Genomic DNA, 27,805 nt, shown 5'->3' with positions numbered 1-27,805 from the left:
ATATTGTGAGGTATTCAGAATAGACTGAAAATGAGTGGAAATTATGGTTTTTGAGGTTAGTAATACTTTGGGATCAAAATGACCCCCAAATTCTGTGATTTAAGCTGTTTTTTAGGGGTTTTTTGAAAAAAACACCCGAATCCAAAACACACCCGAATCCGACAAAAAAAATTCGGTGAGGTTTTGCCAAAACGCGGTCGAACCCAAAACACGGCCGCGGAACCGAACCCAAAACCAAAACACAAAACCCGAAAAATTTCAAGTGCACATCCCTAATTTAAACACCTGTGCACCTGCTGGGTTACCTGCAAAACATGCACTGTGTGGGGTCCTGAGGACCGAGTTTGAGAACCTATGCTGTGGACAATCCAGATCCTCTCCACTCCTCTTTCTACCCCTCTTCCAGAATGCATTTACAATAAAGGACATCTCTTCCTTCGCTACAGTTCATCCAGAATAAAAACTCCTGAAGCATTCTATTCTATTGCAATAATACGAGACCTCGTATAAAGTAATATGGCATCTGCCAATATTTCCAACCAATAAATTTGAATGTTGTCACACTTTTTAGGATATTGTTTTTATTTGGGTGTCGGAACACGTCTCACAACAAGTAAAAACATGACTACTGTACAGCTTCTGATAAAATGTGTAGTCATTACAAATGTCATGTGTTGTGTAGAGCGAAAGTACAAGAATCTGGAGCCTTTGTTGAAAACTTTGCAAGGTGAATACTGACACCTGTTAAGGAGTATTCATCTGTCAGGAAGTACAATTTTCTTTGAATATGAGACCAGCCATTACATTCACTTTACAAATAAGCATTAAACTATATTGTACCCACTAGTACATTTCAAACCAATTTTCCACACAGCACCAATTATGCTTTTGTCTAACCTTCCCGGTTTTAAGAGTATAGAAGTTTTCTGACAAATTGCATCATCTCTGTAGTACCGGAGAAGAAAATGAACTGGAGTGGGGAGTGTGAAAGCTGCAATTTTACTTTAAAGTAATCTTCCAGAGTGTCTTAAGACACTGGAACTGTTAAACCAATAAAGAAACAAAACACTAAAAGAATATTAAAAGAAAATACAGTTGCCTATAGCTACATACAGCACCTCACTGTATAAACTTACCAGGTATTTTTAAATCTATCTCTCAGCAGATTGGCTAAAACCAGTGGCGCAACTATAGAGGGTGCAGGGATTGCAGCTACTATTCGGCTGGGTGGCTTGGGGGGCCCCAAAGGCAATCCCACCGCACCCTCTAAAATAATATTGTTCCTCATTTTTTTATTTGTAATTACTGCTGCCACGCCGAGTTCGGGGGCCCAGCAGTGTACTTACAGGGAGGGAGGAGGGAGGCAGGGAAGTGGAGCCGCTTCTTCTGAAGCATCCAGAAGCGTGGCAGCGCTTATAAAAAAATAAAGCTAAAAATAAAAATAAATAATAATACATTATAGAGGGTACAGTGGGAATGCATCTGGGGCACCCACAAGCTACCAAGCCCATTAACAGCTGCAACCCCTGCACCCTGTATAGTTAGAGGGGCCAGCCATGTCTGCCCATCTGGGCCGTGCACCTCCCGTGCATCTGTCTATTATCCTTCCCATCCGTCCATCTATGCCCCATCTCGTCCGTTCGTCTATGCCCCTTCCTGTCAATCCACCTGTCCGTCTTTGCCTCTCTATGGTGCTCTGTCTGCCCATCTGTTCACCCATGCCCCCTCCCATCCATCCGTCAATACCCCCATATGGTCCTCTATTCGTCCATCTGTCCACTTATGCCTCCTCCTGCCTGTCCGTCTATACCCCCATATAGTGCTCTGTCCATCTGTCCACCCATGCCTCCCCCATCCACCCCCACATCCGTCTATGCCTCCACCCCCATCCTGTGGTGTAGTCAAGTAGTGTCTCTCCTGCTCGCTCCTTCTCACACTCTCTCCCCTCTCTCACCCTAACACTCTATATCTCTCCCTTAATCCTCTCTTTCTCTCCCTGACACTGTCTTTCTCTCATTTTATCTTTTTCCATGAAAATCCTCTCTCCCTCTCTAACTCTCTCCTCTCTCTCTTTCTCTCTCTCTCTCTCCCCAACACCCTCTTTCTCTCTCACACCACTCTCTTTCCTGCTCGTAAAGAACATTGTAGTGACAAAGACTGGGGGGTCAGGAGGGGGGGGGGGCTTTCAAGATTTTGCTACGGGTCCCACTATTAGACTGTCGATCACTCTATGGTCTGTGTCCGTTCCCATCACTAGAGACAGCTTCCCTGCTCTAGTGTTTTCCCTCCTAGTGTTAGCTCAGTGCAGGAGGAGATGCTTAGTACACAGTCTGAGAGAGTTCTTCCTGGGAGAGACAACTGCACTGACATTCAGCTTCTGCTCTCCCGAGTGCGTGACCTTGTCTACCCTGCAGCCGCACCCTGTGTGTATACAGCCGCATCCTGTGTGTACTGAGAAGCTGTCTTACCGCTGTACTGCTTCACATGTATACTGTGAGTTCCTACTGCTGCAGAACATCTTATATATGCTACAAGCTGTTATCTTTGTTATCTGAATAAACCAATCATCCTGGTTAAGTGCTGTTGTGTGGACTAACATCCCTATCCAACATCACAACACTCTGCCAACACCCACAAAATTCTAGTTACGCCCTTGGCTAAAACCTTCTTAATATTGTATTTAACATATCTATATGTAGAAAATGAGGGTTCTAACTTAGAACAGAGAACTAGTGTACTTCGAGTCCATTACCTGTGACTCCCTAGGAAAGGAGGGTCCCATGATTAAATCAGGAATCCACTAAGGGAGTGCATAGTAGAGTGATGGGCTCTGTTGGGACCACCTCCCCTGCTGACATAATGATACTTGAAATTCCCACCAATGACTATGGGCACAGTGACTGGAAATGTTATGTTGCAAACATGTTTTCTTAACATGGCGCAGCAGTTCCAGCATGCATTTCCTGTAGCTAATACAGGATGTATTTGCCCATAGGATGCAGCTCCTAAACTCTGCATCAGAAGGATGAGGCAAGCCAAAGTTGGGGTAGGCCGAAACAGAAAGGAAAGCCAAAGTGTCCACATTATCTATACTGAGTCTAAAGGTCATAACAGTTTATGCAACCCTCTAGGACACCAATTACTGTCATTCATTGCTGAACAATAATATTCTCCAACCCACAGCAGTTATACTTGATCACTTAGAATAATACATCTCTATTCTAATAGTATGCAATCAAATATCTCAGAATTACTGATACCGTGAACATAATGTGGAGTGTTCTAAAGATGACCCCTGTTTTTTAATTCAAAGCTAATTCATCACTTTCTTTGTATCCCTTTCATTGCACAGTTTACAGGTAAATTGTACCTTGAAAAGTGACTTGTACCATAAATCAAGGGACAAAAATATAGTAGTGTCTCAGCTACTGACAGATGTCACCCCAATGATTTGATTTATTACTGTACCTATATCACAGATAATGCAGATTAAACGTATTGTGACAGACATTGACTTGTGACCCTAACAATCATGTACAAAGTGACTGACAAGTTTAAAACCTGAGATTAACATATAGATTTATTACAGTGACATATATTCGCTATTGATACCATAGGCAGAATGACTCTTCTGAAGATAAATCGACAAGTTATATCAATGTATGATAACTTTTCTGCATATAAAGGAACCAAGTCAAAAGTAAAAACAAATTAACTTTGGCATTATTATATTACATATATCATGGTATTTGTAAAGAGAGATCCCTCCTGTACATCTTATACAAAATTGTGAAACATATGAAAGTGTACTAATCCCATCTGAACAAAGAAGAGAAAAATGACCAGGCGCTAATGAATTTATAAGAATTAGAATATAAATACCAAGATATAAAACCTCAGCAGCAAAAACGCTACATATATGCTTGTGCACATACATTAAATACAAACATTCGCAAGATAGCCAATGTACAAAAAAGACAAATAAGATAGGAGTTTTGCACTAGTTCTTATCATAGAGTCTGATATGGAAAAAAAACACCATTAGAAATATATGTATGCTATAAATGAATATTTATTATTATAATTTAATCATATAGCATATATTTATCCAATATTCAATATATATATAAAAATTTACATAAAACACAGCGACACAGCTGGCTATGTACAAATATATTTACACAAAACACTAAAAACACTCAATGATATTAATGGTGCCAATAAAGCAATACATAAAACACTGGTTGAATAACCTGTATAGGAGGTGAACGATCGATTTGGTAGATGCAGATGTGTCCACTTACATCTTTGCTGTTTTGCTAAATATGGCACAATATGCAAAACATGGCTAAGCTGTTTTTCACGAGTAACAAGTGGATAGATTTTTAAATTATTGTTTGCCATGATAGAACATGTATAAAGTAACATGTTAAAGAAGCAAATTAAGGAAAATCACAAGGCATGGCTAAATCTCTGAGTCTATGGCATGCAAAACTGTGCCATACATGGCGGGATATAGCAAAGATGTATGTTGACACATCTGTATACTGTATAGTTACCATATACAGGTTGAGTATCCCATATCCAAATATTCCGAAATACGGAATATTCTGAAATACGGACTTTTTTGAGTGAGAGTGAGATAGTGAAACCTTTGTTTTTTGATGGCTCAATGTACACAAACTTTGTTGGATACTCAACCTGTATATGCAACTTGGAGTGTCTGGTAAATATCTGATGGTATATTAAATATATCCTTTACTTCTCCCAAACAATATGGAAACAGTGCACCTCTGTACCTGTACTTTTGTGCACAACTTCTCAGTTTGTGTAATCCAAATGGTCATAAAGCTGGTTCTATCCAATGTATCCATGGGATGAAAATAGACCTGGTAATGTGGATATACCCATCCTGCACAATCTCCATCTCAATCTCCAGCAGGACCATACAGTATCTCCAGGGAATACATACTTTTTACCTGAGGCCGGGATATTGGCTGTCAATATCCCGACAGTGGGATCCCAGCCACCAGTATGCCGGCAGCAGGGCGAGCGCTAGAAAGCCCCTTGTGGGCTCGCTGCACTCGCCAGCGTGGCAAGTGCAGCAAGCCCGCCAGGGGCTTTCTATCGCTCGCCCTAACAATAAATATTTCAGAAAAAGTCCATCTTACTTGTAATAACAGATGTTGGAACCAGTTCTCGTCCAATAGCTCTTTCCAAGGAGTGCTTCCTTCACTGAATATATAACAGGCTGCATACCTATGTAAACACAAAGCACATTCAATAACCCTCTCTGTATATTACAGAATACGGAAAGCTGCATTAGCAACAAATAAATGTACAATTTAGGAACAAAGCTTTGAGTATTTTGGTTTCACATATCTTTCGGTACCATGTATACAAGAGGCAGTGTGCTGAAACTGGAAGATGAAGCCGGTTTCCTACAGAAATCTTTACTAACATTTACTAATCTTTACTAAGATTTGTATATGGAACTTTGCCAAAGTGCAGTCAGGCTACCTCTGGCGAGCACATGGAGGGCTGTGCGGCCCCCCAAAGAAATGCCACCCCACACCATCACTGACCCACTGCCAAACCGGTCATGCTGGAGGATGTTGCAGGCAGCAGAATGTTCTCCTTGGCGTCTCCAGACTCTGTCACGTCTGTCACATGTGCTCAGTGAGAACCTGCTTTCATCTGTGAAGAGCACAGGGCACCAGTGGCGAATTTGCCAATCTTGGTGTTCTCTGGCAAATGCCAAACGTCCTGCACGGTGTTGGGCTGTAAGCACAATCCCCACCTGTGGACGTCGGGCCCTCATACCACCCTCATGGAGTCTGTTTCTGATCATTTGAGTAGACACATGCACATTTGTGGCTTGCTGGAGGTCATTTTGCAGGGCTCTGGCAGTGCTCCTCCTGTTCCTCCTTGCACAAAGGCGGAGGTAGCGGTCCTGCTGCTGGGTTGTTGCCCTCCTACGGCCTCCTCCACGTCTCCTGATGTACTGGCCTGTCTCCTGGTAGCGCCTCAATGCTCTGGACACTACGCTGACAGACACAGCAAACCTTCTTGCCACAGCTCGCATTGATGTGCCATCCTGGATGAGCTGCACTACCTGAGCCACTTGTGTGGGTTGTAGACTCCGTCTCATGCTACCACTAGAGTGAAAGCACCGCCAGCTTTCAAAAGTGACCAAAACATCAGCCAGAAAGCATAGGAGCTGAGAAGTGGTCTGTGGGCACCACCTGCAGAACAACTCCTTTATTGGGGGTGTCTTGCTAATTGCCTATAATTTCCACCTGTTGTCTATTCCATTTGCACAACAGCATGTGAAATTGATTGTCAATCAGTGTTGCTTCCTAAGTGGACAGTTTGATTTCACAAAAGTGTGATTGACTTGGAGCTACATTGTGCTGTTTAAGTATTCCCTTTATTTTTTTGAGCAGTGTATTTATATGGATAACACATTTTGCCAAATGAATCTGCACAAAAATGGGGGGGGGGGGGGGCGGAGAGAGGGCAGTATGATTTGTAATACCATAACAGTTGTCTAACCCATATGTATAACGTACTATTCTAGTCTCTAATGTACTGTTCTTACGATTTAGACTCTACAATATGTGGTTGCTTACAAAAAAAAAGTGTGATTCTTTAAACAAAAAGTAGTGCATTACACAGGGTATATTAAATCACAAAGCCATGTTGATAAATGACAGATTCCTCGTGATTCACTTCTCCTATTAACATGGACTTTTTCTGAAATATTTATTTGTTAGTTTTCTGCTAGAATGTTATGTCTCAAGGGAGTGTTACTTTCTACTCATATTCTACAGACACTACTAATTAGAATAATTAGATCCAATCATAAGCCTACAAATTTCAGTAAATACAAAATGTACTTTGTCTATTACTCTAATTAATTGAAAGGAAGAACATTGTTTTTGCATTACAAATGGGCATAACAGCGAGAAGTTGTTTTTCTTCTAATTCTCATCAGAAAATCTTGTCTTGTATGTAATTCTTTTGTCTGCTCATACCCCGCTCAGCAATAGCTTTTAATTAATCATTTGGTAATTGACTAGGTACAGTAGGTAACAAAAAGAACTTAAGGAGGATTCCCTGTTCTAGACCATTAGAACCAACTCAGTCTCTGCTGGATCAGAAGTGTACTGGTGAAATTTCCTTGTATTATTTCTCGAAAATTACTGTAATGTCACCAAAAACAAAGTTTTTTAATATTTAGGTGCCAATTATACATTACAGTGATAAACATTTTGTACAGCAAATCTCCAGATTTTTATTGCGGCTTCCACTGCTCAGTGCATTTTGAAGTACAGTAATAGGGTGCACTGTAGGCTCCCAGCAGCTGCAACGGTACAGAGCAGCACACATTCAGCAGGTTCCCTCTGCAATTTGACATCTTTCACTCCGTCTGAATATTGGATGGATAATAGATTCAAAGCCACATGCAGAGGGGGCAAAAGTCTAATCTGAGTTTCAGTTGAGCAGGGAGTCTATTTGTTACAGCTGTGCTTTATTGTTACAAAGCTACTAGAAGTCTGAATAGGCATCAGAATTTTAGCAAGTTGTGGTAAGTGGCAGGTGGATATCACTATTCCCAACCTCTGGGAAGAAGATCATGTCTGCCCTCAAGAACAGAGACAATTCACCTTTGAAATAGAAGGTGAATCACAACTACCACTTGCGCCCTAGTGGCCGCTGAAAAGATATGGTTCCTCAGTAAAGAAAAAGTTAGAAAAAACAAATGTAACAATAACACAAGAAAAAAATACATACATTAGCACAAGCATAGCATCAAACTTAGAGTTAGGGGTACTGGGAACATTGCTGGTAAAAAAAACAGCAGCTAAATAACTTCTCAGCTCCCAGCCCTTCCACTTACCTTTAGGCAGAAGGAACAGAGATGGGGCAAAGTGGGTACAAATTACCAGGGCCAAGACTTGGAGGAGCCTAGGTCAGCTGCTACCAATTTCTATATATTTGTTGTTGTTTTTTGGGGGGAGGGCTGTGGCCATGTGCCCCTCAGTATCCGAGCCAAGGCAGCACTCAGCGACCAATGACTATACTTATAGGCTGGATACCGAGACTGAGTAAAACCCTATCAAACCTAAGTTTGAAATAAATTAACCCTATCATAATCACTATCCAGCTCTCATTCCAAAACTAACCCCTTACTTAAGGCCTACAGTGTATGGCATCTAGCTAACTCATTGAACACCAATCCAAGAGAGGCTTACCATAATTAAATTGACTGTTCACCTTTTCACAGTTTATGACATTGAAGCAGTATGGAACATTTGCTCTCATTGCACTAACTTCAAAGTAGAACCACTGGTGATGTTGGTCAGTATTGACATCTGCATTCATGATCAAGTCATATTCAAACCTGTGACAGATACGGGATTCATTTAAAAACAGAATCATTCGTCATAGTGGAGAAATCTGTTAAATGACAGTGCTACAGAAAATGTAGGAACTGAGAAGAGGCTATACACTACACATGTTATAGCTAGCTTTTCACGTTTTTGTTTTGGTTCTAATTCCATCACTGGGGTGTATTCAATGGCTGTCGGATACTTTCCAACGGACTGAACAGACGCCCTCCTGCTCCATCCTGCTAGCAGGTCATCGTGGCGTGGAGAACAGGGAACACTGCGGCTATGCAGCAGCATAGATGGTGGATGGGGTGCCGCCGCCAGACCTCACAGCCCTCACCCGGCTCCAGCAAGCAAGGTAGCTCCTCCTCAGCCACAACCGTCCCCGCTCCATCTCCTCTCTCGTCCTTCTCACCTGCACACAGTCTCTTTCTCCTAATCCTTCCCCATCCCCACGCCCCTCAAAACATGTCCCCGCTCGCTCGTCTCATCTCCTCAATCCGACTTTTTTTAAAGTCGGATTGAGATTGTCGGAAATGGGGCCAAAATCTGTCGGATTTGGCCGCGTTTCCACAAAAGCACGTGGATCCGCATCTATTCCACCGATACACGTATTTTCAGAAAAGTCGAGAATTCCTGACTTGTCGGAAAAAATGACCCGGCATTGAATAGGTCGGATCCCCTTCCAACCTAAACCTGTTGGAAACTGCCGTCTTTCCGACAAGATGGCAGTTTCCGACAAGAATTGAATACACCCCACTGTGTTTTGGTTTCAGTTTTGCAAGACCATGCTCATGTGTTTTTGTTTGGAATTCAGATTTAAAATCTTGAGTTTTGGATTTCTTGAAAATGGATACAAACAGCTAAAATCATGTAATTTTTGCAATCCAAAACCTTAATCGTGAAAAGATCCGAACTGAGACTCGGTTTGGTTCAAATATACAAAATTTGGGTGGGTTTGGATTTCTAAAGAACAAAACCACACACCTCTACTTATAGCTGTAGCACTTGCATTGTATCTATTAGGGCTAAATATGTGGAATACTTATCGTATTGGAGTCTCAGACTAAATCTTAAGGTTTTCCCATATGAAGGAAAATAGTCAGTATAAATACAGAAAATACACATATACATACCAGGGAATACATACAATTTACCAGCGGGCGGGATGCCGGCTGTCCATATCTCAACAGCGACATCCTGCCCGCCAGAATGCCGGCAGAGGGGCGAGCGCAAAGAGTCCCCTTGTGGGCTTGCTGCGCTAGCCGCTCTGCAGGCTCGATGGCTCACCGCGCTGTGGTCTCGGTGGCTCGCTGCGCTCACCACAGGATCTATTCCCACTCTATGGGTGTCATGGACACCCACTAGTGGGAATAGTCTTGATTTGCCAGGATTGCTGGCTGTCGGGATCCAAGGTCAGTATCCAGACTGCTGGGATCCCAACAGCCGGCAAATTGAACGGATTCCCCTGCCAGGTATCCTCAAACTCAGGTGTAGGAAACAATATTATATTGGGGTGAGAAAAACAATATTTCCTTGAATATGCTATCAGATGAAATCTCTGTCTTCTGAAAAAAAACATTAAATTTGCATAGACTAAGAAATGTAAAGGTAATTCCCAGTAAAGGCAAAAAGGCCCAAAAATATAAAAAAACTGTTCCCATCATTAAGATGAAAGCTTCCCCCAGTCATGAAAGAGTTAAAAGACAGCTTTGAGCAAGCTTACTGATGTATGGCATTATCATTGACACCTTTGGTTTATTTACTTACTCACGCACTTGTATGACTTTTCTGAGATTTCCAGATTCAAACCTGGAAAAGAACTTCAAACAGTTCATCTGTTCAGAACCGTCTGCAACACTGAAAAAAAAAAAAAGAACAGAACATTAATGTAGATAACCAATCCATTTATAGATCACAGGATATTAATTTTAGATATGACTATTATTATTATTATTATTATTAATCTACATTACTTCAATAATAACCAAAGAACATAAAGCATTCATCCAAATTGATCAACCTCTTGGCTTTACCACTTCATTTTATAAATAAGTCCTTCATTTCTGTCTCACCATTCCCAGCTCTATTCTTTCCTGTATCTCTGTGTCTTAGCCTAACTCTTCAACCTCTCAAATTTTCTATACAAACTTCTCATTCATCCATCCATCCCTAGTATGTTTTCTCAGACCACTTCTCAGGATGAGATGTATCAAACCTTCTAAAGTGGACAGGTGGAGAAATTGGCCAACGCAACCAATCAGCGTCTAGCCAGTGGCGGCACTGGGGTTGGTGACACCCAGGGTGGCCAAGCATGCATGTCCAAAAAGGGTGTGTGCTTTGTGTAAAAAGGGGATGTGGCTTTATGGAAGCACCGCTGACATTACTGAAGGCTTCCTGGGAAGGATTACCTCACTCCAGGGGTGTGTGGGCTGCCCCGGAGACTCTTCCAGCACCACCAGTCCCTTTTCAGTAACAGGAGCTGAGTACTGAAGGTAAATGTCACACTGTAGCACCTGGTTCCGGTCATTGCGAAGGAGTAAGCATTTTGGTGTCACCACCTGGAAGGGTGACACCCAGGAGCGGCCCGCACCCCCCTTCCTTGTGATGCCACTGCCTTTTTCTATCACTTTATAGCATGTACATATGTATTCATGCTCATCTTTACCGTGATGCGTACGCATCGTGGCAAAGCGATCATGAAAAGTGTGCCCACAAATGGGTGCTTGCGCCCATAGGGAATGTATTGTGTGATTGGATTGCTGGGTGCAAATAGTTGAACCCAGATGCAACAAGTCAATCCTGCAATGTAGGATAGATGAACACGGCTAAATGTGTACTTGATAAACGATAGTTAGAAGATGATTGGTTACTATGTACAACTTGTACTCTTTAGAAGGTTTGATGCAGTACTGTACATCTTCCCAAACATCTAATTCTAGTGTACCTAAATAGCATAATATACTTACCCAACCATCTAAATGAAAAATCAAAAATATGGGCGCTTTATCCTTGAACACCCTTTTACTCCCACAGACAGAAGCTGACTGGATAAAGCCAATGGGTATACCGTATGAATATATTAGAGAGCCCTGAAGAAGCATTTGCATAAAAATCATAGTCTACAATAGGTAATTGTTCACTAGTATTTCTGCATGGAGTAGATCCCAACTCAGAAATGCCTGTAACCTGCACTGCTTGCATTGCATACATACTGTATCTTTAATCAGTGGGATTAGCTTTGCATTTATAGACTATATTTTCTGCACCGCCCCAAACCTTCACCCCTCACTGCTGCTGTTCTCCAGGATTCAAAAAAATAAGATATGCTGCCACTGTTATAGTTCTATATGGTCTTTCCACACATCCAGTTTCGGACTGGGGCATGTAGGGCCCACAGGGGGAATGCTGTGGTAGGGGAACATGTTAGGGGTGTGGGCAGTCTGCACCTCATTGGTTTGACTAACCATTAGAGAGTGCAACGTCTGGGCCCCTTCATAAATATTTACAGTAAATTCAGCTGCTGCATGTACCAGATTAATAACAGATTAATAACAGCAATGCACTGTAGAAAATACACCATAGTCCAGTATAAGGTAACATATGTATAATGTATAATTCAAGTGCATAGTCTGGAATCCAGAGGCGGATTGGCCATAGGGCTCACTGGGAAGATTCCCGGTTGGCCGATGCACCAGTGGGGCCTGTTTTGTTTGAGGACATGTGGTCCTTTTTATAGACATAATGAATAAGATGCAAAATAATTTGCATATACAGATGTAGCCACCTTTGTCTTGACCGATTCTCCGCCTAGACGTCCGTTTAGTCACGCTAAGGCGATAGCTGAGTTTAATCACAGGCAGGCGCGTTGAGGCGATCTAGATACTCAGCATGCATTACACATCTCCACCACTGGGTGGCTAATGCTCCACTAATCCAGTACTTTCGATCGTACAGTATAGCGGCGGATTGATCTACCTGTACCTGTACAGCTCTGGCAATTGGTCAGTGACGACTGTAATGTTAATACTGTAGGCGTAACGGGAGGCGGTGGAAAAAGATGGTGACCTACTGTAGAGTACTGTATGTGTATGGAGATGCAACTAATTGTGTAAAAGGAAGAATGTACAGTACAATGTATAAACACCGTGCTTTTAAAATACATGAGCGTCTGAGTTCCCTAAGGCATAATGGGAATGGAGGGCTAGCAGGAGAAGGTGGAAAATACTGTGCTTTACAAATGCGAGTGTCCGAGTCCTCTAAGGCATAAACCAACACCAATGGGGTGGGGGCCGGGCGCTGTTTGCAGTACTTTTACACATGAAATTGGGAATCTCTCATGAGGCATCGTGGGCTAGGGGTGAAGGCTCCCACCTCCCACGCTGAGGGTCCAGGGTTCGAGACCTGATGTGCCTTCTTTTTTTTTTTTTATTGTAATAATACACTGTATTATTTTATTTTCATTGTAAGACAGTCAATGGAAGGATGCACACAAGTTTCATATAAATCAGAGTAGATCTGCAGGAGCGATTCTTTACGCTAAATGCATCTACACAGCGGTAATGAGTAGAAATAAGTGTATTCTGAGTGAGCAAAACAGTACAGTAGATCTTCGGCGTTTGTGTATTGCACAGGACCTGAATTCCCTCCCTGTCCACTGCATGATCTGTGCAGGCTCCCAGGGGGGAAGGGCGATGGGCTAGCAGGAGGCGGTGGAAAATACTGTGCTTTACAAATGCGAGCGTCTGAGTCCCCTAAGGCATAAACCAACACCAATGGAAAGGAAGGGCCAACCTTTTTTTTTTTATGTGTTCCCGTGAACAAGCACAAACAGCTAATTAGTACCCTAATAGAACATACTGTACAGAGATACTAAGTACGGTGATTTGGCATCCGATAAAACAGCTGTTCATGCTAATTAGTACACTAGTAGAACATACTGTACAGAGATACTAAGGATGGTGATTTGGCATCTAGGAACTTTCAGAGGAGCTTTTATCTCTCTCCATTATACATACAAAGATTAAACTTGCAACTGTACGTTACAAGCTGTTCGTGCTAATTAATACACTTGTAGAACATACTGTACAGAGATACTAAGGATGGTGATTTGGCATCTAGGAACTTACTGAGGAGCTTTTATCTCTCTCCATTATACATAGAAAGATTAAACTTGCCACTCTACGTTACATGCTGTTTGTGCTAATTAGTACACTAGTAGAACATAGAGTACAGAGATACTAAGGACAGTAATTTGGCATCCAGGAATTTAGGGAGGAGCTTTTATCTCTCTCCATTATACTTAGATAGATTACAATGGAGAGATTAAAGCTCCTCCCTAAATTTGTGGATGCCAAATCACTGTACTTAGTATCTCTGTACAGTATGTTCTACTAGTGTACTAATTAGCACGAACAGCTTGTAATGTACAGTGGCAATTGTAATCTTTCTATGTATAATATAGAGAGATAAAAGCTCCTCCCTAAGTTCCTGGTTGCCAAATCACCATCCTTAGTATCTTTGCATAGTATTTTCTATTAGGGTACTAATTAGCACAAACAGCTAATTAGTACACTAGTAGAACATAGAGTACAGAGATACTAAGGACAGTAATTTGGCATCCAGGAATTTAGGGAGGAGCTTTTATCTCTCTTCATAATACTTAGATAGATTACAATGGAGAGATTAAAGCTCCTCCCTAAATTCGTGGATGCCAAATCACTGTACTTAGTATCTCTGTACATTATGTTCTACTAGTGTACTAATTAGCACGAACAGCTTGTAACGTATAGTGGCAATTTTAATCTTTCTATGTATAATATAGAGAGATAAAAGCTCCTCCCTAAGTTCCTGGTTGCCAAATCACCATCCTTAGTATCTTTGCATAGTATTTTCTATTAGGGTACTAATTAGCACAAACAGCTAATTAGTACACTAGTAGAACATAGAATACAGAGATACTAAAGACTGTAATTTGGCACCCAGGAATTCAGGGAGGAGCTTTTATCTCTCTCTCCATTATACTTAGAAAGATTACAATGGAGAGAGATTAAAGATCCTCCCTAAGTTCGTGGATGCCAAATCACTGTCCTTAGTATCTCTGTACAGTATGTTCTACTAGTGTACTAATTAGCACGAACAGCTTGTAACGTACAGTGGCAAGTGTAATTTTTCTAAGTATAATGGAGAGAGATAAAAACTCCTCCCTATGTTCCTGGATGTCAAATTACCATGCTTAGCATTTCTGTACAGTATTTCCTATCTAGCCAGAAACCCTGCATCCTGTGCAAGCTAGGCGGACAACTGGAGGGGACCCAAAACACGGTTGCTTCCCGTTTCCTTTTCCAGTGTCACATAAACTAGTGGTTGGTCTGCCCCGAAAGCCAAGAGTCTCCTCTTTTGTATGGTACCAGTCCTGAGTCTCTGGGACACCCAGAACCAGAGATATCAGTATGCAAAGTGGACCCATTTTCCCATAGACTATAATGGGCCCGTTAATTCAGACCCACCATGGGTTCCGACACTTGCCATGAGCCTTGTGGGGGTCACAGAAACTTGGGGTTAATACCCTCCGGTAGCTAATTGTCTACCCTTCCATACCAACCTAGCGATGAAGGCTCCCACCTCCCACGCTGAGAGTCCCAAAGTGCCAACCTTTTTTTTCTATGTTCCCGTGACATTCACTTTATTATTATTTTTTCTTTGTTATACATTCAATAAAAGGGTGCACACAGGTTTCACATAAATCAGAGTAGGTGGAGGATTTTCCTACATACAGTAGTATACTGTTGCACATGTCTTGTAACCGGATCGGAACTCCCTCCCTGTCTACTGCATGTACTTTGCAGGCTCCCAGGGGGGAAGGGGAAAGTGGGATGGGGGTAGGGCGAGGCAGTGGAAAATACTGTGTTCAAAGAAAAGGCATAATCAAAACCATGGGGTACTTTGCGGTGTATCGTTATGTGCATTGACCTCGCTTATCCCTATCACCCCTGTGTATTTTAGCTAGGGGATTCTGACGCTCCTTCAGCATTGCTTCAAATCTGTGCTGTTACTTGCTCCAATAGCCGAGTGCCTCCATGGAGGTAGGAGTCACAGGCGGTAGCCATTTCAATTGAGTTTGCCCTGCTATAGAATTGTATGTGTACCGTAAAGTGCATAGAACCTTGACAGTAGAAACTCTCCTGCAGCTTTGCCCTGCTTTATGTAAAACTTGTGTTTTGTCAGTTTGCCATGCGATCGAGCCCGGTGTAACGTAATGTGCATAGACCTCACTTATCTCTATCGCCCCTGTGTATTTTGGCTAGGGAATTGTGACGCTCCTTCAGCATTGCCCCATAGCTATCGCTGCCTGCCACGAGGTGGGGGTTCAGGGGTAATGGTCATTTTGCCAGTGTGCTATGCGATTGAGTCCGGTGTACCGTAATGTGCAGACCTAGCTTATCCCTATCGCCCCTGTGTATTTTAGCTAGGGGTTTGTGACGCTCCTTCAGCATTGCCCCATGCACAAGGGTTCAGGGGCGGCGGCCATTTTGCCAGTGTGCTATGCGATCGAGTCCGGTGTACCATAATGTGCATAGACCTCGCTTATTCCTATCGCCCCTGTGTATTTTAGCTAGGGGATTGTGACGCTCCTTCAGCATTGCCCCATAGCCTGTAAAATCTGGACTGTTACTTGCTCCGTAGCCTAGGGCCTCTGTGGGGCAAGGAGTCATAGGTGGTAGCCATTTCAATTGAGTCTGCCCAGCTACAGAATTGTATGTGTACTGTACGGTGCATAGAACCTTAACAGTAGAACCGCTCCTGCAGCTTTGCCCTGGTTTATGTGAATAAAAATAATAATAAAGTGTCTGGAAAAAACTAACATGCATTTGTACTTTAGGAATCGAACTCAGGACTCTGAGTATAGGAAGCGGAACACTTCACCACTTCGCCGCAGACAGATGAATAAATCCATTGGTTTTGATTATGCTGTAATGACTACGGGATTAGGACGCTAACATACTGTACAAAATTCCTAATCTCAAGAGGCAATAGTGAACTTCTAATACGTCCATTTGCGACAGTGTACACTACTGGTTTTCTGTTGTTTTGTCTGCGGGACTTGGATGCTCACATATTCATAAAGTACTGTAGATGGATCATATACTGTATGCTGTACTATCTGTGTCTGTATCGTATATATACTGTATTAAATAATGCAGCGTAATAAGTATTTACTGTATGCAGCGTAATGAGACGCCTTAGTAAAGTAGTCCTTATTATATATTTCAGTATTGTATTTTACGGGAGACCACACGCATGCTCAGTGGAGATTGTAAAAAGCGACATCTGGTGGCTGATCGCAGGTATTACACGTAAAGGTAACGCCAAACGCTCTGTCTGCCTCCGTGAGATTAGGTACGCCTCTCTGTGACTAGGCGCGCCTCCCTACGCTGCGTATGCTCGATCGGGACAAACGCCTCAGCCAGTCAAGATAAAGGTGGCTACATCTGTATGAAAATTACTTTGCCACTTAGCCTGTGATTGCAGATGATCTAGTGTATGCTCTGTCTGCCTGCTTGGCTGACATATAAGATTGAGTGAATAGTGATTGGGATACGGTTGGTGTAATAAGCAAGAAAATATATCTTTCTAAAGAATTATATAGTTTCCTAAATTCTGAAGGTGTATCATATTTGCTCATTACATTTAATTTTATTTATTTTTGACTTCCCCCTTGATGCTGGACATGCCCACTATCTGGAAAGTCTTGGGGGGAGGGTGCTGCTGCCATGGCCCATGGCTAGACCTTACACCTATGGTGCTGCCCATGTGGGGCCACTAGTACAAATTTTTCCAGGGCCGCTTTTTGTTCCCTATCCGCTCCTGCTGGAACCTGATCCTTAGAGCAGGAGGTGGGCCCCCAGGCAGTGGGGCCCACCAGTAGTTTCCCCTGTACTCCTGTGGGCCAGTCCAAGCCTGCACACATCTAGCCCACTAATCACCCAATACTGTTGCCTATCTGTGTTCTCGGTTAGTAGACTCACAGTCAATCATTCAAATTATAGTATGCACAATTTTTTATTTCTGTAGTTCCGTAGTTTACTATCAAATTCTTTCAGTTAATTTTTTATTGTGTGTTAGTCTATATTGTATTGGCTTCAAAGTTATTATTTGCATACACTCTGCTAATACATAATTCATGTTTAGGACAGTTACTGATATCTCTTATGTATATGATTTTCTATATACAGTAGCTGATACAATCCTGTCACCTTCACCTAAAGAGAGTAACACAATACCAAGGACCATACTGGCACCGTATGGTACTATTTATCCTTGGCCTTTTTATTTTCTAGTTAACCTGCGACCAAGAGATCATCCACATATCCATATGGGATTCTGGATTCCCATTCATCTCTCAGTGGCAGAAACATCAACTAGAAAACCAGTGGCACCAAGCTTGCATCCTAATAACAAACCATTCACAATGAGCACTACTGCTCCAACCTCCATACTTGTCCATCCTCCTTCTGTCTCAGCTTTTCCCCATCCCCATTGTGAACTTTAATGAGCAGGTCCTTCCCTAAGTCCTGTCCACTTCTATTCATCTTCTTTGTATGTCCTTGTGTCCTGTATCATGTACACTCTGTTTTATCTAAGTCCATTACTTAGATTATTGTGGCACAGTACAAATAACTGCTTAACTTTATTAATAATAATAATAATAATAAAAATAATAGTTAATAATAATAATAATAATAATAATAATAATCTATTCTCCCTAACTATGATGCATTCATTTTAGTTATGTCTACAGAGCACTGTAAAAAATATAAATGATACATTAGATTTAGCAAAAGTCAGACAAATTATTTAAAACCTACTGTATAAATGACTTGGTATTACTGTACCTGGGGTTGTCCAAGTCAAACACAACTCGGTTAAGAAGATCTCTGGGCTTCAAATATCGTTGGATATCTTGGAAGATTTTGTCCCTAAAAATGTAATACAAAAAATGTGTGCCCATATTCCAGATACAGTTTATGCCTCTTATTTGATTTATAGTGTTATATTGCTATTCCAGCAGCCAAATATTACACATATGTGCCACTGGGATAATGGAACAAGTCACTAACACATATTATCTTTACTTACAAGACGTTAACTATTACTTACACGAGAAGATTATAAGATAAAGATATGTCTGTTTAATAGACTTACTTTTGTCTAAATGAATCAGGAATGAATAGATTAATATAGCATTTTTGCATTGCTTTCTCTATACTTTATAGGGAATTAAACACCAATGGGATTCCGTGAGTTGTCTTCCTATCTGTGACTGAGTCTTTATACTACAAGGAAGAATAACACAGTGACCTGCCCCCCAACCAGTTTATTGTGGTGGGGGGCAGATGCTGAGGTACAATACACCCATTTGCTTAGTGTAACATTGACCAATGTGTTGTGCACATGTCCACAGAAAACAAAAGGGTACAACTAGGTCTGTATGCATATCTGACACCTGCACTTCTTTACAATGGAACAGGTGGAATGGGGGAGGGAAGCGTTGTGCAAACACAGTCCAAGTACATTAAGGGAATGTGTGCAGGGCTGTAACTAGGGGTGTGCCAGCAGTACCATTGCCCAGAGCACAGGTCTCTTAGGGTAGCATCATCACTGCCCTACACCCCTTGCTACTGGCTAGCTGGAAGCCTGGAATGGTACCCTCTAGCCAAGATGGCTGCTGCAGTGCTGCCCAGAGCATCCTTTGATACTCCGGGCATGTACTCTGAAGTCTGTACAGCCGCCCAGAGCATTCTCATTGCTGGCAGCCCCGCCCCCTCTGCGTGACATAATGATGACATGCACTCAGGTTCTGGGCTGGCACAGGACGCACTGCCACACTGTAATGCCGCTGGTTGTGTGTATAACTGTCTGGGTGTACGCATAGCTTTCGTAATTCTGACGCCTATGCTACTGATGAAGGAATGGGTGCAGATAAACTATGTAATCATTACTATAAAACTATGCTACTGGTGCAAGCCTGGATTAATTATAAGATACCTGCGGGTCAGCAAATAGAGTAACTATGCTATTTTTAGATGCGCCATTTAAGATATTTTCTTTGTGCATCCAACTGTGCTCTTCTGCTGTCTGGGCTGACATACATTGCTCTCACTAGTGATTATTCCACAAAATAAAAATAATACTATGTGGAATAATGTTCCCCTTACAGTAATATAAAATCTTATTAGCAGTCTCAGAGGAGGCCAATGGCCATGTAAATGCACATGTCCTTGGTCCTTAACTGCAGCAGTCTGAGATGACTTCTAATATGCATATGAAATTGCAGCAATGGGTACTTTATTCCTTACAATAAATAAGTTATACTTAAAAAAAGAGAAAGCAAACTCATATCAACATACCACACTAAAGACACAAACACAGGCACAATGAGACATGCATATATGCATCGTCACATTCTATTAATTTTTAATTCATTTTTATCCTGAGTTCATTTTTACTTTTATTTTATTTTGTTACACTTTTTTTTATACAGCATCCCTCTATTCTCACCCACTTCCACCCTCATACCTTTGCTTTGGGCAGGATCTGCTCTGTTCCCTTTACAGTGGTAGCTATTGCTACTTAACACTTGACCCACTTTGAGCAGTGATGTCAAGGTTCTGACACTTTTCCTGAACTTCTGACTGGCTCACACAGCGTACAAGCAGTTCACATGCCGCTTGGATAAATGAGCAGTCTGGGGTAATGGAACTAACAGCAGTGTCAAGGCCGCAGGATCGGTACCCACCTTTGTACAGCAAGTATGCGTTGATGAGTGATAATAATATAAGGGATTTAAGAAACACAACATAGAGTTTAAACATCATTACATGTATCGTAAACATCACCAAAGTGATTTAAAAAAAAAATGAATAAACCTAAAGTACAGTAGCATGGAAAATAGTTAGATATATAGATATCCAATCTTATATATTGCTTAAAATACTTAGAACACCAGCCACATGGTGTAAGTAAATAATAATAATTAATGATGTTCGGTGATTACCACAGAGGCTTCTTTATGCAACTCAGTGATAATTATATAACGTAATCCTATAAGTTCTATACAAATCATAACACACTGGCAACTCTGTGCTGCGGTGTGTAATGAGATTCCGCTGGAAAGCAAAATGTTTGTGGTATAAATCAGAATTCAGTGAAAGATCTGAATGTTTACATATGAAGTTTATCACGTTCCTTGCTACAATTAGGATAGTAGTAATTACCGTTACTGGCAAAGGGAGGATTCATGGTTTTGTATATGCATCTGAATGTTATGCTTTATATAACAGGATAAAATCAGGATTGGAAACTAAAGAAGAGTAAAACATGTGTGTATTTTATACATCGCTGATAATGTCCATCCATTTTGTTTTCCATTTTTAAGTTGGCAGAGCAGCACTGACGTGATATTAAGACAGATCTTTAGAAAAATGCAGTTAATATAAATTTTATAGACATTTACGTAGGAAAAGGATTGGCTCTTCTTTAAGATAACCATCTTGGATTTATGTTCTTTTCAAGCAGGTTTAACAGCTTAGGCAGCCCGCTTTGTGACAACATAATGCACTTTTCATTACGGCCTCTGCTAAACCAAATATGATGAATTAAAGTATAAAGCAGAGATCGCTGAGCGCTTTATTCTGGATATGCAGACTCTGAAATGACGCTGCGTTTACAGATGTAACAGGAAGGTTGATGTAAAAGATAAAGACAAATTCTATGGAAAAGCTTCAATACACACATATATAAGATGGGTTAACTGCATTACTTTCAATTTCACAAGAGCTACGGAAATGTGTAAAACCACATGGGAACCAACTGATGCACGGGCAGTAGTATGCTTATGCTTTTATATCTAGTTTTTAAGGTGTTTATTTATCATTGATATCCTGTTTGCAGTGGAACTTTACAATCTGTAACTTCACTTACCGCAGCCAGGCACAATGTTGTACTAACACAATTTATCAAATTTGAACCACTGGGAGAGGTTGAAAAACCACCTCATTGGTGATGCATTTTTACCACTGACTGCAAAATTCAACTTTTAATGTTCCTCGGTATTGCTCCGTTGTGCGCATCCGTGTGGCAGAGTGGTGGCACATGTGAAGTATACCACTGAGAAAGTTATGGAGGATAACTTTACTGACATACAGATCGGTCCACCTTTATCTTGATAGGATTAACTGAGACTGGGCAGTCGGACTTAATCCCCTGCTGTAATGATTTATTCCCCTGATGTATTGTTTAGAGATGAGCGGGTTCGGTTTCTTTGAATCCGAACCCGCACGAACTTCACTTTTTTTTTCACGGGTCCGAGCGACTCGGATCTTCCCGCCTTGCTCGGTTAACCCGAGCGCGCCCGAACGTCATCATGACGCTGTCGGATTCTCGCGAGGCTCGGATTCTATCGCGAGACTCGGATTCTATATAAGGAGCCGCGCGTCGCCGCCATTTTCACACGTGCATTGAGATTGATAGGGAGAGGACGTGGCTGGCGTCCTCTCCATTTAGATTAGATTTAGAAGAGAGAGAGAGAGAGAGAGAGATTGCTGTGATACTGTAGATTAGAAGAGAGTGCAGAGTGCAGACAGAGTTTAGTGACTGACGACCACAGTGACCAGTGACCACCAGAGACAGTGCAGTTGTTTGTTTTATTTAATCCGTTCTCTGCCTGAAAAAAACGATACACAGTCACACAGTGACTCAGTCTGTGTGCACTGCTCAGCCCAGTGTGCTGCACATCAATGTATTGTATATAAAGCTTATAATTGTGGGGGAGACTGGGGAGCACTGCAGGTTGTTATAGCAGGAGCCAGGAGTACATGATAAATAATATTATATTAAAATTAAACAGTGCACACTTTTGCTGCAGGAGTGCCACTGCCAGTGTGACTAGTGGTGACCAGTGCCTGACCACCAGTATATTAGTAGTATTGTATACTATCTCTTTATCAACCAGTCTATATTAGCAGCAGACACAGTACAGTGCGGTAGTTCACGGCTGTGGCTACCTCTGTGTCGGCACTCGGCAGGCAGTCCGTCCATCCATAATTGTATTATATACCACCTAACAGTGGTTTTTTTTTTCTTTCTTTATACCGTCGTCATAGTCATACTAGTTGTTACGAGTATACTACTATCTCTTTATCAACCAGTGTACAGTGCGGTAGTTCACGGCTGTGGCTACCTCTGTGTCGGAACTCGGCAGGCAGTCCGTCCATCCATAATTGTATTATAATATATACCACCTAACCGTGTTTTTTTTTTCGTTCTTTATACCGTCGTCATACTAGTTGTTACGAGTATACTACTATCTATTTATCAACCAGTGTACAGTGCGGTAGTTCACGGCTGTGGCTACCTCTGTGTCGGAACTCGGCAGGCAGTCCGTCCATCCATAATTGTATTATAATATATACCACCTAACCGTGGTTTTTTTTTCGTTCTTTATACCGTCGTCATACTAGTTGTTACGAGTATACTACTATCTCTTTATCAACCAGTGTACAGTGCGGTAGTTCACGGCTGTGGCTACCTCTGTGTCGGCACTCGGCAGGCAGTCCGTCCAACCATAATTGTATTATATACCACCTAACCGTGGGTTTTTTTTCATTCTTTATACCGTCGTCATACTAGTTGTTACGAGTATACTACTATCTCTTTATCAACCAGTGTACAGTGCGGTAGTTCATGGCTGTGGCTACCTCTGTGTCGGCACTCGGCAGGCAGTCCGTCCAACCATAATTGTATTATATACCACCTAACCGTGGTTTTTTTTTCATTCTTTATACCGTCGTCATACTAGTTGTTACGAGTATACTACTATCTCTTTATCAACCAGTGTACAGTGCGGTAGTTCACGGCTGTGGCTACCTCTGTGTCGGCACTCGGCAGCCCGTCCATAATTGTATATACCAGTGACCTAACCGTGGTTTTTTTTTCTTTCTTTATACATACATACTAGTTACGAGTATACTATCTCTTTATCAACCAGTCTATATATTAGCAGCAGACACAGTACAGTGCGGTAGTTCACGGCTGTGGCTACCTCTGTGTCGGCACTCGGCAGCCCGTCCATAATTGTATATACCACCTAACCGTGGTTTTTTTTTTCTTTCTTTATACATACATACTAGTTACGAGTATACTATCTCTTTATCAACCAGTCTATATATTAGCAGCAGACACAGTACAGTGCGGTAGTTCACGGCTGTGGCTACCTCTGTGTCGGCACTCCGCAGCCCGTCCATAATTGTATATACCAGTGACCTAACCGTGGTTTTTTTTTCTTTCTTTATACATACATACTAGTTACGAGTATACTATCTCTTTATCAACCAGTCTATATATTAGCAGCAGACACAGTACAGTGCGGTAGTTCACGGCTGTGGCTACCTCTGTGTCGGCACTCGGCAGCCCGTCCATAATTGTATATACCAGTGACCTAACCGTGGTTTTTTTTTCTTTCTTTATACATACATACTAGTTACGAGTATACTATCTCTTTATCAACCAGTCTATATATTAGCAGCAGACACAGTACAGTGCGGTAGTTCACGGCTGTGGCTACCTCTGTGTCGGCACTCGGCAGCCCGTCCATAATTGTATACTAGTATCCAATCCATCCATCTGCATTGTTTACCTGAGGTGCCTTTTAGTTGTGCCTATTAAAATATGGAGAACAAAAATGTTGAGGTTCCAAAATTAGGGAAAGATCAAGATCCACTTCCACCTCGTGCTGAAGCTGCTGCCACTAGTCATGGCCGAGACGATGAAATGCCAGCAACGTCGTCTGCCAAGGCCGATGCCCAATGGCATAGTACAGAGCATGTCAAAACCAAAACACCAAATATCAGTAAAAAAAGGACTCCAAAACCTAAAATAAAATTGTCGGAGGAGAAGCGTAAACTTGCCAATATGCCATTTACCACACGGAGTGGCAAGGAACGGCTGAGGCACTGGCCTATGTTCATGGCTAGTGGTTCAGCTTCACATGAGGATGGAAGCACTCAGCCTCTCGCTAGAAAACTGAAAAGACTCAAGCTGGCAAAAGCACCGCAAAGAACTGTGCGTTCTTTGAAATCCCAAATCCACAAGGAGAGTCCAATTGTGTCGGTTGCGATGCCTGACCTTCCCAACACTGGACGTGAAGAGCATGCGCCTTCCACCATTTGCACGCCCCCTGCAAGTGCTGGAAGGAGCACCCGCAGTCCAGTTCCTGATAGTCAGATTGAAGATGTCAGTGTTGAAGTACACCAGGATGAGGAGGATATGGGTGTTGCTGGCGCTGGGGAGGAAATTGACCAGGAGGATTCTGATGGTGAGGTGGTTTGTTTAAGTCAGGCACCCGGGGAGACACCTGTTGTCCGTGGGAGGAATATGGCCGTTGACATGCCAGGTGAAAATACCAAAAAAATCAGCTCTTCGGTGTGGAGGTATTTCACCAGAAATGCGGACAACAGGTGTCAAGCCGTGTGTTCCCTTTGTCAAGCTGTAATAAGTAGGGGTAAGGACGTTAACCACCTCGGAACATCCTCCCTTATACGTCACCTGCAGCGCATTCATAATAAGTCAGTGACAAGTTCAAAAACTTTGGGTGACAGCGGAAGCAGTCCACTGACCAGTAAATCCCTTCCTCTTGTAACCAAGCTCACGCAAACCACCCCACCAACTCCCTCAGTGTCAATTTCCTCCTTCCCCAGGAATGCCAATAGTCCTGCAGGCCATGTCACTGGCAAGTCTGACGAGTCCTCTCCTGCCTGGGATTCCTCCGATGCATCCTTGCGTGTAACGCCTACTGCTGCTGGCGCTGCTGTTGTTGCCGCTGGGAGTCGATGGTCATCCCAGAGGGGAAGTCGTAAGCCCACTTGTACTACTTCCAGTAAGCAATTGACTGTTCAACAGTCCTTTGCGAGGAAGATGAAATATCACAGCAGTCATCCTACTGCAAAGCGGATAACTGAGTCCTTGACAACTATGTTGGTGTTAGACGTGCGTCCGGTATCCGCCGTTAGTTCACAGGGAACTAGACAATTTATTGAGGCAGTGTGCCCCCGTTACCAAATACCATCTAGGTTCCACTTCTCTAGGCAGGCGATACCGAGAATGTACACGGACGTCAGAAAAAGACTCACCAGTCTCCTAAAAAATGCAGTTGTACCCAATGTCCACTTAACCACGGACATGTGGACAAGTGGAGCAGGGCAGGGTCAGGACTATATGACTGTGACAGCCCACTGGGTAGATGTATGGACTCCCGCCGCAAGAACAGCAGCGGCGGCACCAGTAGCAGCATCTCGCAAACGCCAACTCTTTCCTAGGCAGGCTACGCTTTGTATCACCGCTTTCCAGAATACGCACACAGCTGAAAACCTCTTACGGCAACTGAGGAAGATCATCGCGGAATGGCTTACCCCAATTGGACTCTCCTGTGGATTTGTGGCATCGGACAACGCCAGCAATATTGTGTGTGCATTAAATATGGGCAAATTCCAGCACGTCCCATGTTTTGCACATACCTTGAATTTGGTGGTGCAGAATTTTTTAAAAAACGACAGGGGCGTGCAAGAGATGCTGTCGGTGGCCAGAAAAATTGCGGGACACTTTCGGCGTACAGGCACCACGTACAGAAGACTGGAGCACCACCAAAAACTACTGAACCTGCCCTGCCATCATCTGAAGCAAGAAGTGGTAACGAGGTGGAATTCAACCCTCTATATGCTTCAGAGGTTGGAGGAGCAGCAAAAGGCCATTCAAGCCTATACAATTGAGCACGATACAGGAGATGGAATGCACCTGTCTCAAGTGCAGTGGAGAATGATTTCAACGTTGTGCAAGGTTCTGATGCCCTTTGAACTTGCCACACGTGAAGTCAGTTCAGACACTGCCAGCCTGAGTCAGGTCATTCCCCTCATCAGGCTTTTGCAGAAGAAGCTGGAGGCATTGAAGAAGGAGCTAAAAGGGAGCGATTCCGCTAGGCATGTGGGACTTGTGGATGCAGCCCTTAATTCGCTTAACAAGGATTCACGGGTGGTCAATCTGTTGAAATCAGAGCACTACATTTTGGCCACCGTGCTCGATCCTAGATTTAAAGCCTACCTTGGATCTCTCTTTCCGGCAGACACAGGTCTGCTGGGGTTGAAAGACCTGCTGGTGACAAAATTGTCAAGTCAAGCGGAACGCGACCTGTCAACATCTCCTCCTTCACATTCTCCTGCAACTGGGGGTGCGAGGAAAAGGCTCAGAATTCCAAGCCCACCCGCTGGCGGTGATGCAGGGCAGTCTGGAGCGACTGCTGATGCTGACATCTGGTCCGGACTGAAGGACCTGACAACGATTACGGACATGTCGTCTACTGTCACTGCATATGATTCTCTCAACATTGATAGAATGGTGGAGGATTATATGAGTGACCGCATCCAAGTAGGCACGTCACACAGTCCGTACTTATACTGGCAGGAAAAAGAGGCAATTTGGAGGCCCTTGCACAAACTGGCTTTATTCTACCTAAGTTGCCCTCCCACAAGTGTGTACTCCGAAAGAGTGTTTAGTGCCGCCGCTCACCTTGTCAGCAATCGGCGTACGAGGTTACATCCAGAAAATGTGGAGAAGATGATGTTCATTAAAATGAATTATAATCAATTCCTCCGCGGAGACATTGACCAGCAGCAATTGCCTCCACAAAGTACACAGGGAGCTGAGATGGTGGATTCCAGTGGGGACGAATTGATAATCTGTGAGGAGGGGGATGTACACGGTGATATATCGGAGGGTGAAGATGAGGTGGACATCTTGCCTCTGTAGAGCCAGTTTGTGCAAGGAGAGATTAATTGCTTCTTTTTTGGGGGGGGTCCAAACCAACCCGTCATATCAGTCACAGTCGTGTGGCAGACCCTGTCACTGAAATGATGGGTTGGTTAAAGTGTGCATGTCCTGTTTTGTTTATACAACATAAGGGTGGGTGGGAGGGCCCAAGGATAATTCCATCTTGCACCTCTTTTTTCTTTTCTTTTTCTTTGCATCATGTGCTGATTGGGGAGGGTTTTTTGGAAGGGACATCCTGCGTGACACTGCAGTGCCACTCCTAAATGGGCCCGGTGTTTGTGTCGGCCACTAGGGTCGCTAATCTTACTCACACAGTCAGCTACCTCATTGCGCCTCTTTTTTTCTTTGCGTCATGTGCTGTTTGGGGAGGGTTTTTTGGAAGGGACATCCTGCGTGACACTGCAGTGCCACTCCTAGATGGGCCCGGTGTTTGTGTCGGCCACTAGGGTCGCTAATCTTACTCACACAGTCAGCTACCTCATTGCGCCTCTTTTTTTCTTTGCGTCATGTGCTGTTTGGGGAGGGTTTTT

The 27,805-nt window shown here is 42.8% G+C and overlaps 1 protein-coding gene across 2 annotated transcripts in view; it reads right to left on the bottom strand.

Moving 5' to 3' along the window:
* Nucleotides 1–27,805, bottom strand: part of AGBL1 (AGBL carboxypeptidase 1) — a 1,210,518-nt gene that overhangs the window by 865,889 nt on the left and 316,824 nt on the right. For both annotated transcript variants that reach the window (XM_063925754.1, XM_063925755.1), the window contains 4 exons: nucleotides 18,293–18,376; nucleotides 10,167–10,256; nucleotides 8,259–8,407; nucleotides 5,172–5,259 (listed from right to left, as the gene is read on the bottom strand). In XM_063925754.1, the coding sequence (XP_063781824.1) occupies nucleotides 5,172–5,259; nucleotides 8,259–8,407; nucleotides 10,167–10,256; nucleotides 18,293–18,376 (411 nt within the window). The remainder of the gene's footprint in view (nucleotides 1–5,171; nucleotides 5,260–8,258; nucleotides 8,408–10,166; nucleotides 10,257–18,292; nucleotides 18,377–27,805) is intronic.

The sequence above is a fragment of the Pseudophryne corroboree genome, chromosome 6 (genome assembly GCF_028390025.1).
Source record: "Pseudophryne corroboree isolate aPseCor3 chromosome 6, aPseCor3.hap2, whole genome shotgun sequence".
Classification (NCBI taxonomy): domain Eukaryota; kingdom Metazoa; phylum Chordata; class Amphibia; order Anura; family Myobatrachidae; genus Pseudophryne; species Pseudophryne corroboree.
The sequence above is the reverse complement of the archived record's forward strand: the minus strand, read 5'-3'. Positions and strand labels throughout refer to the sequence as shown.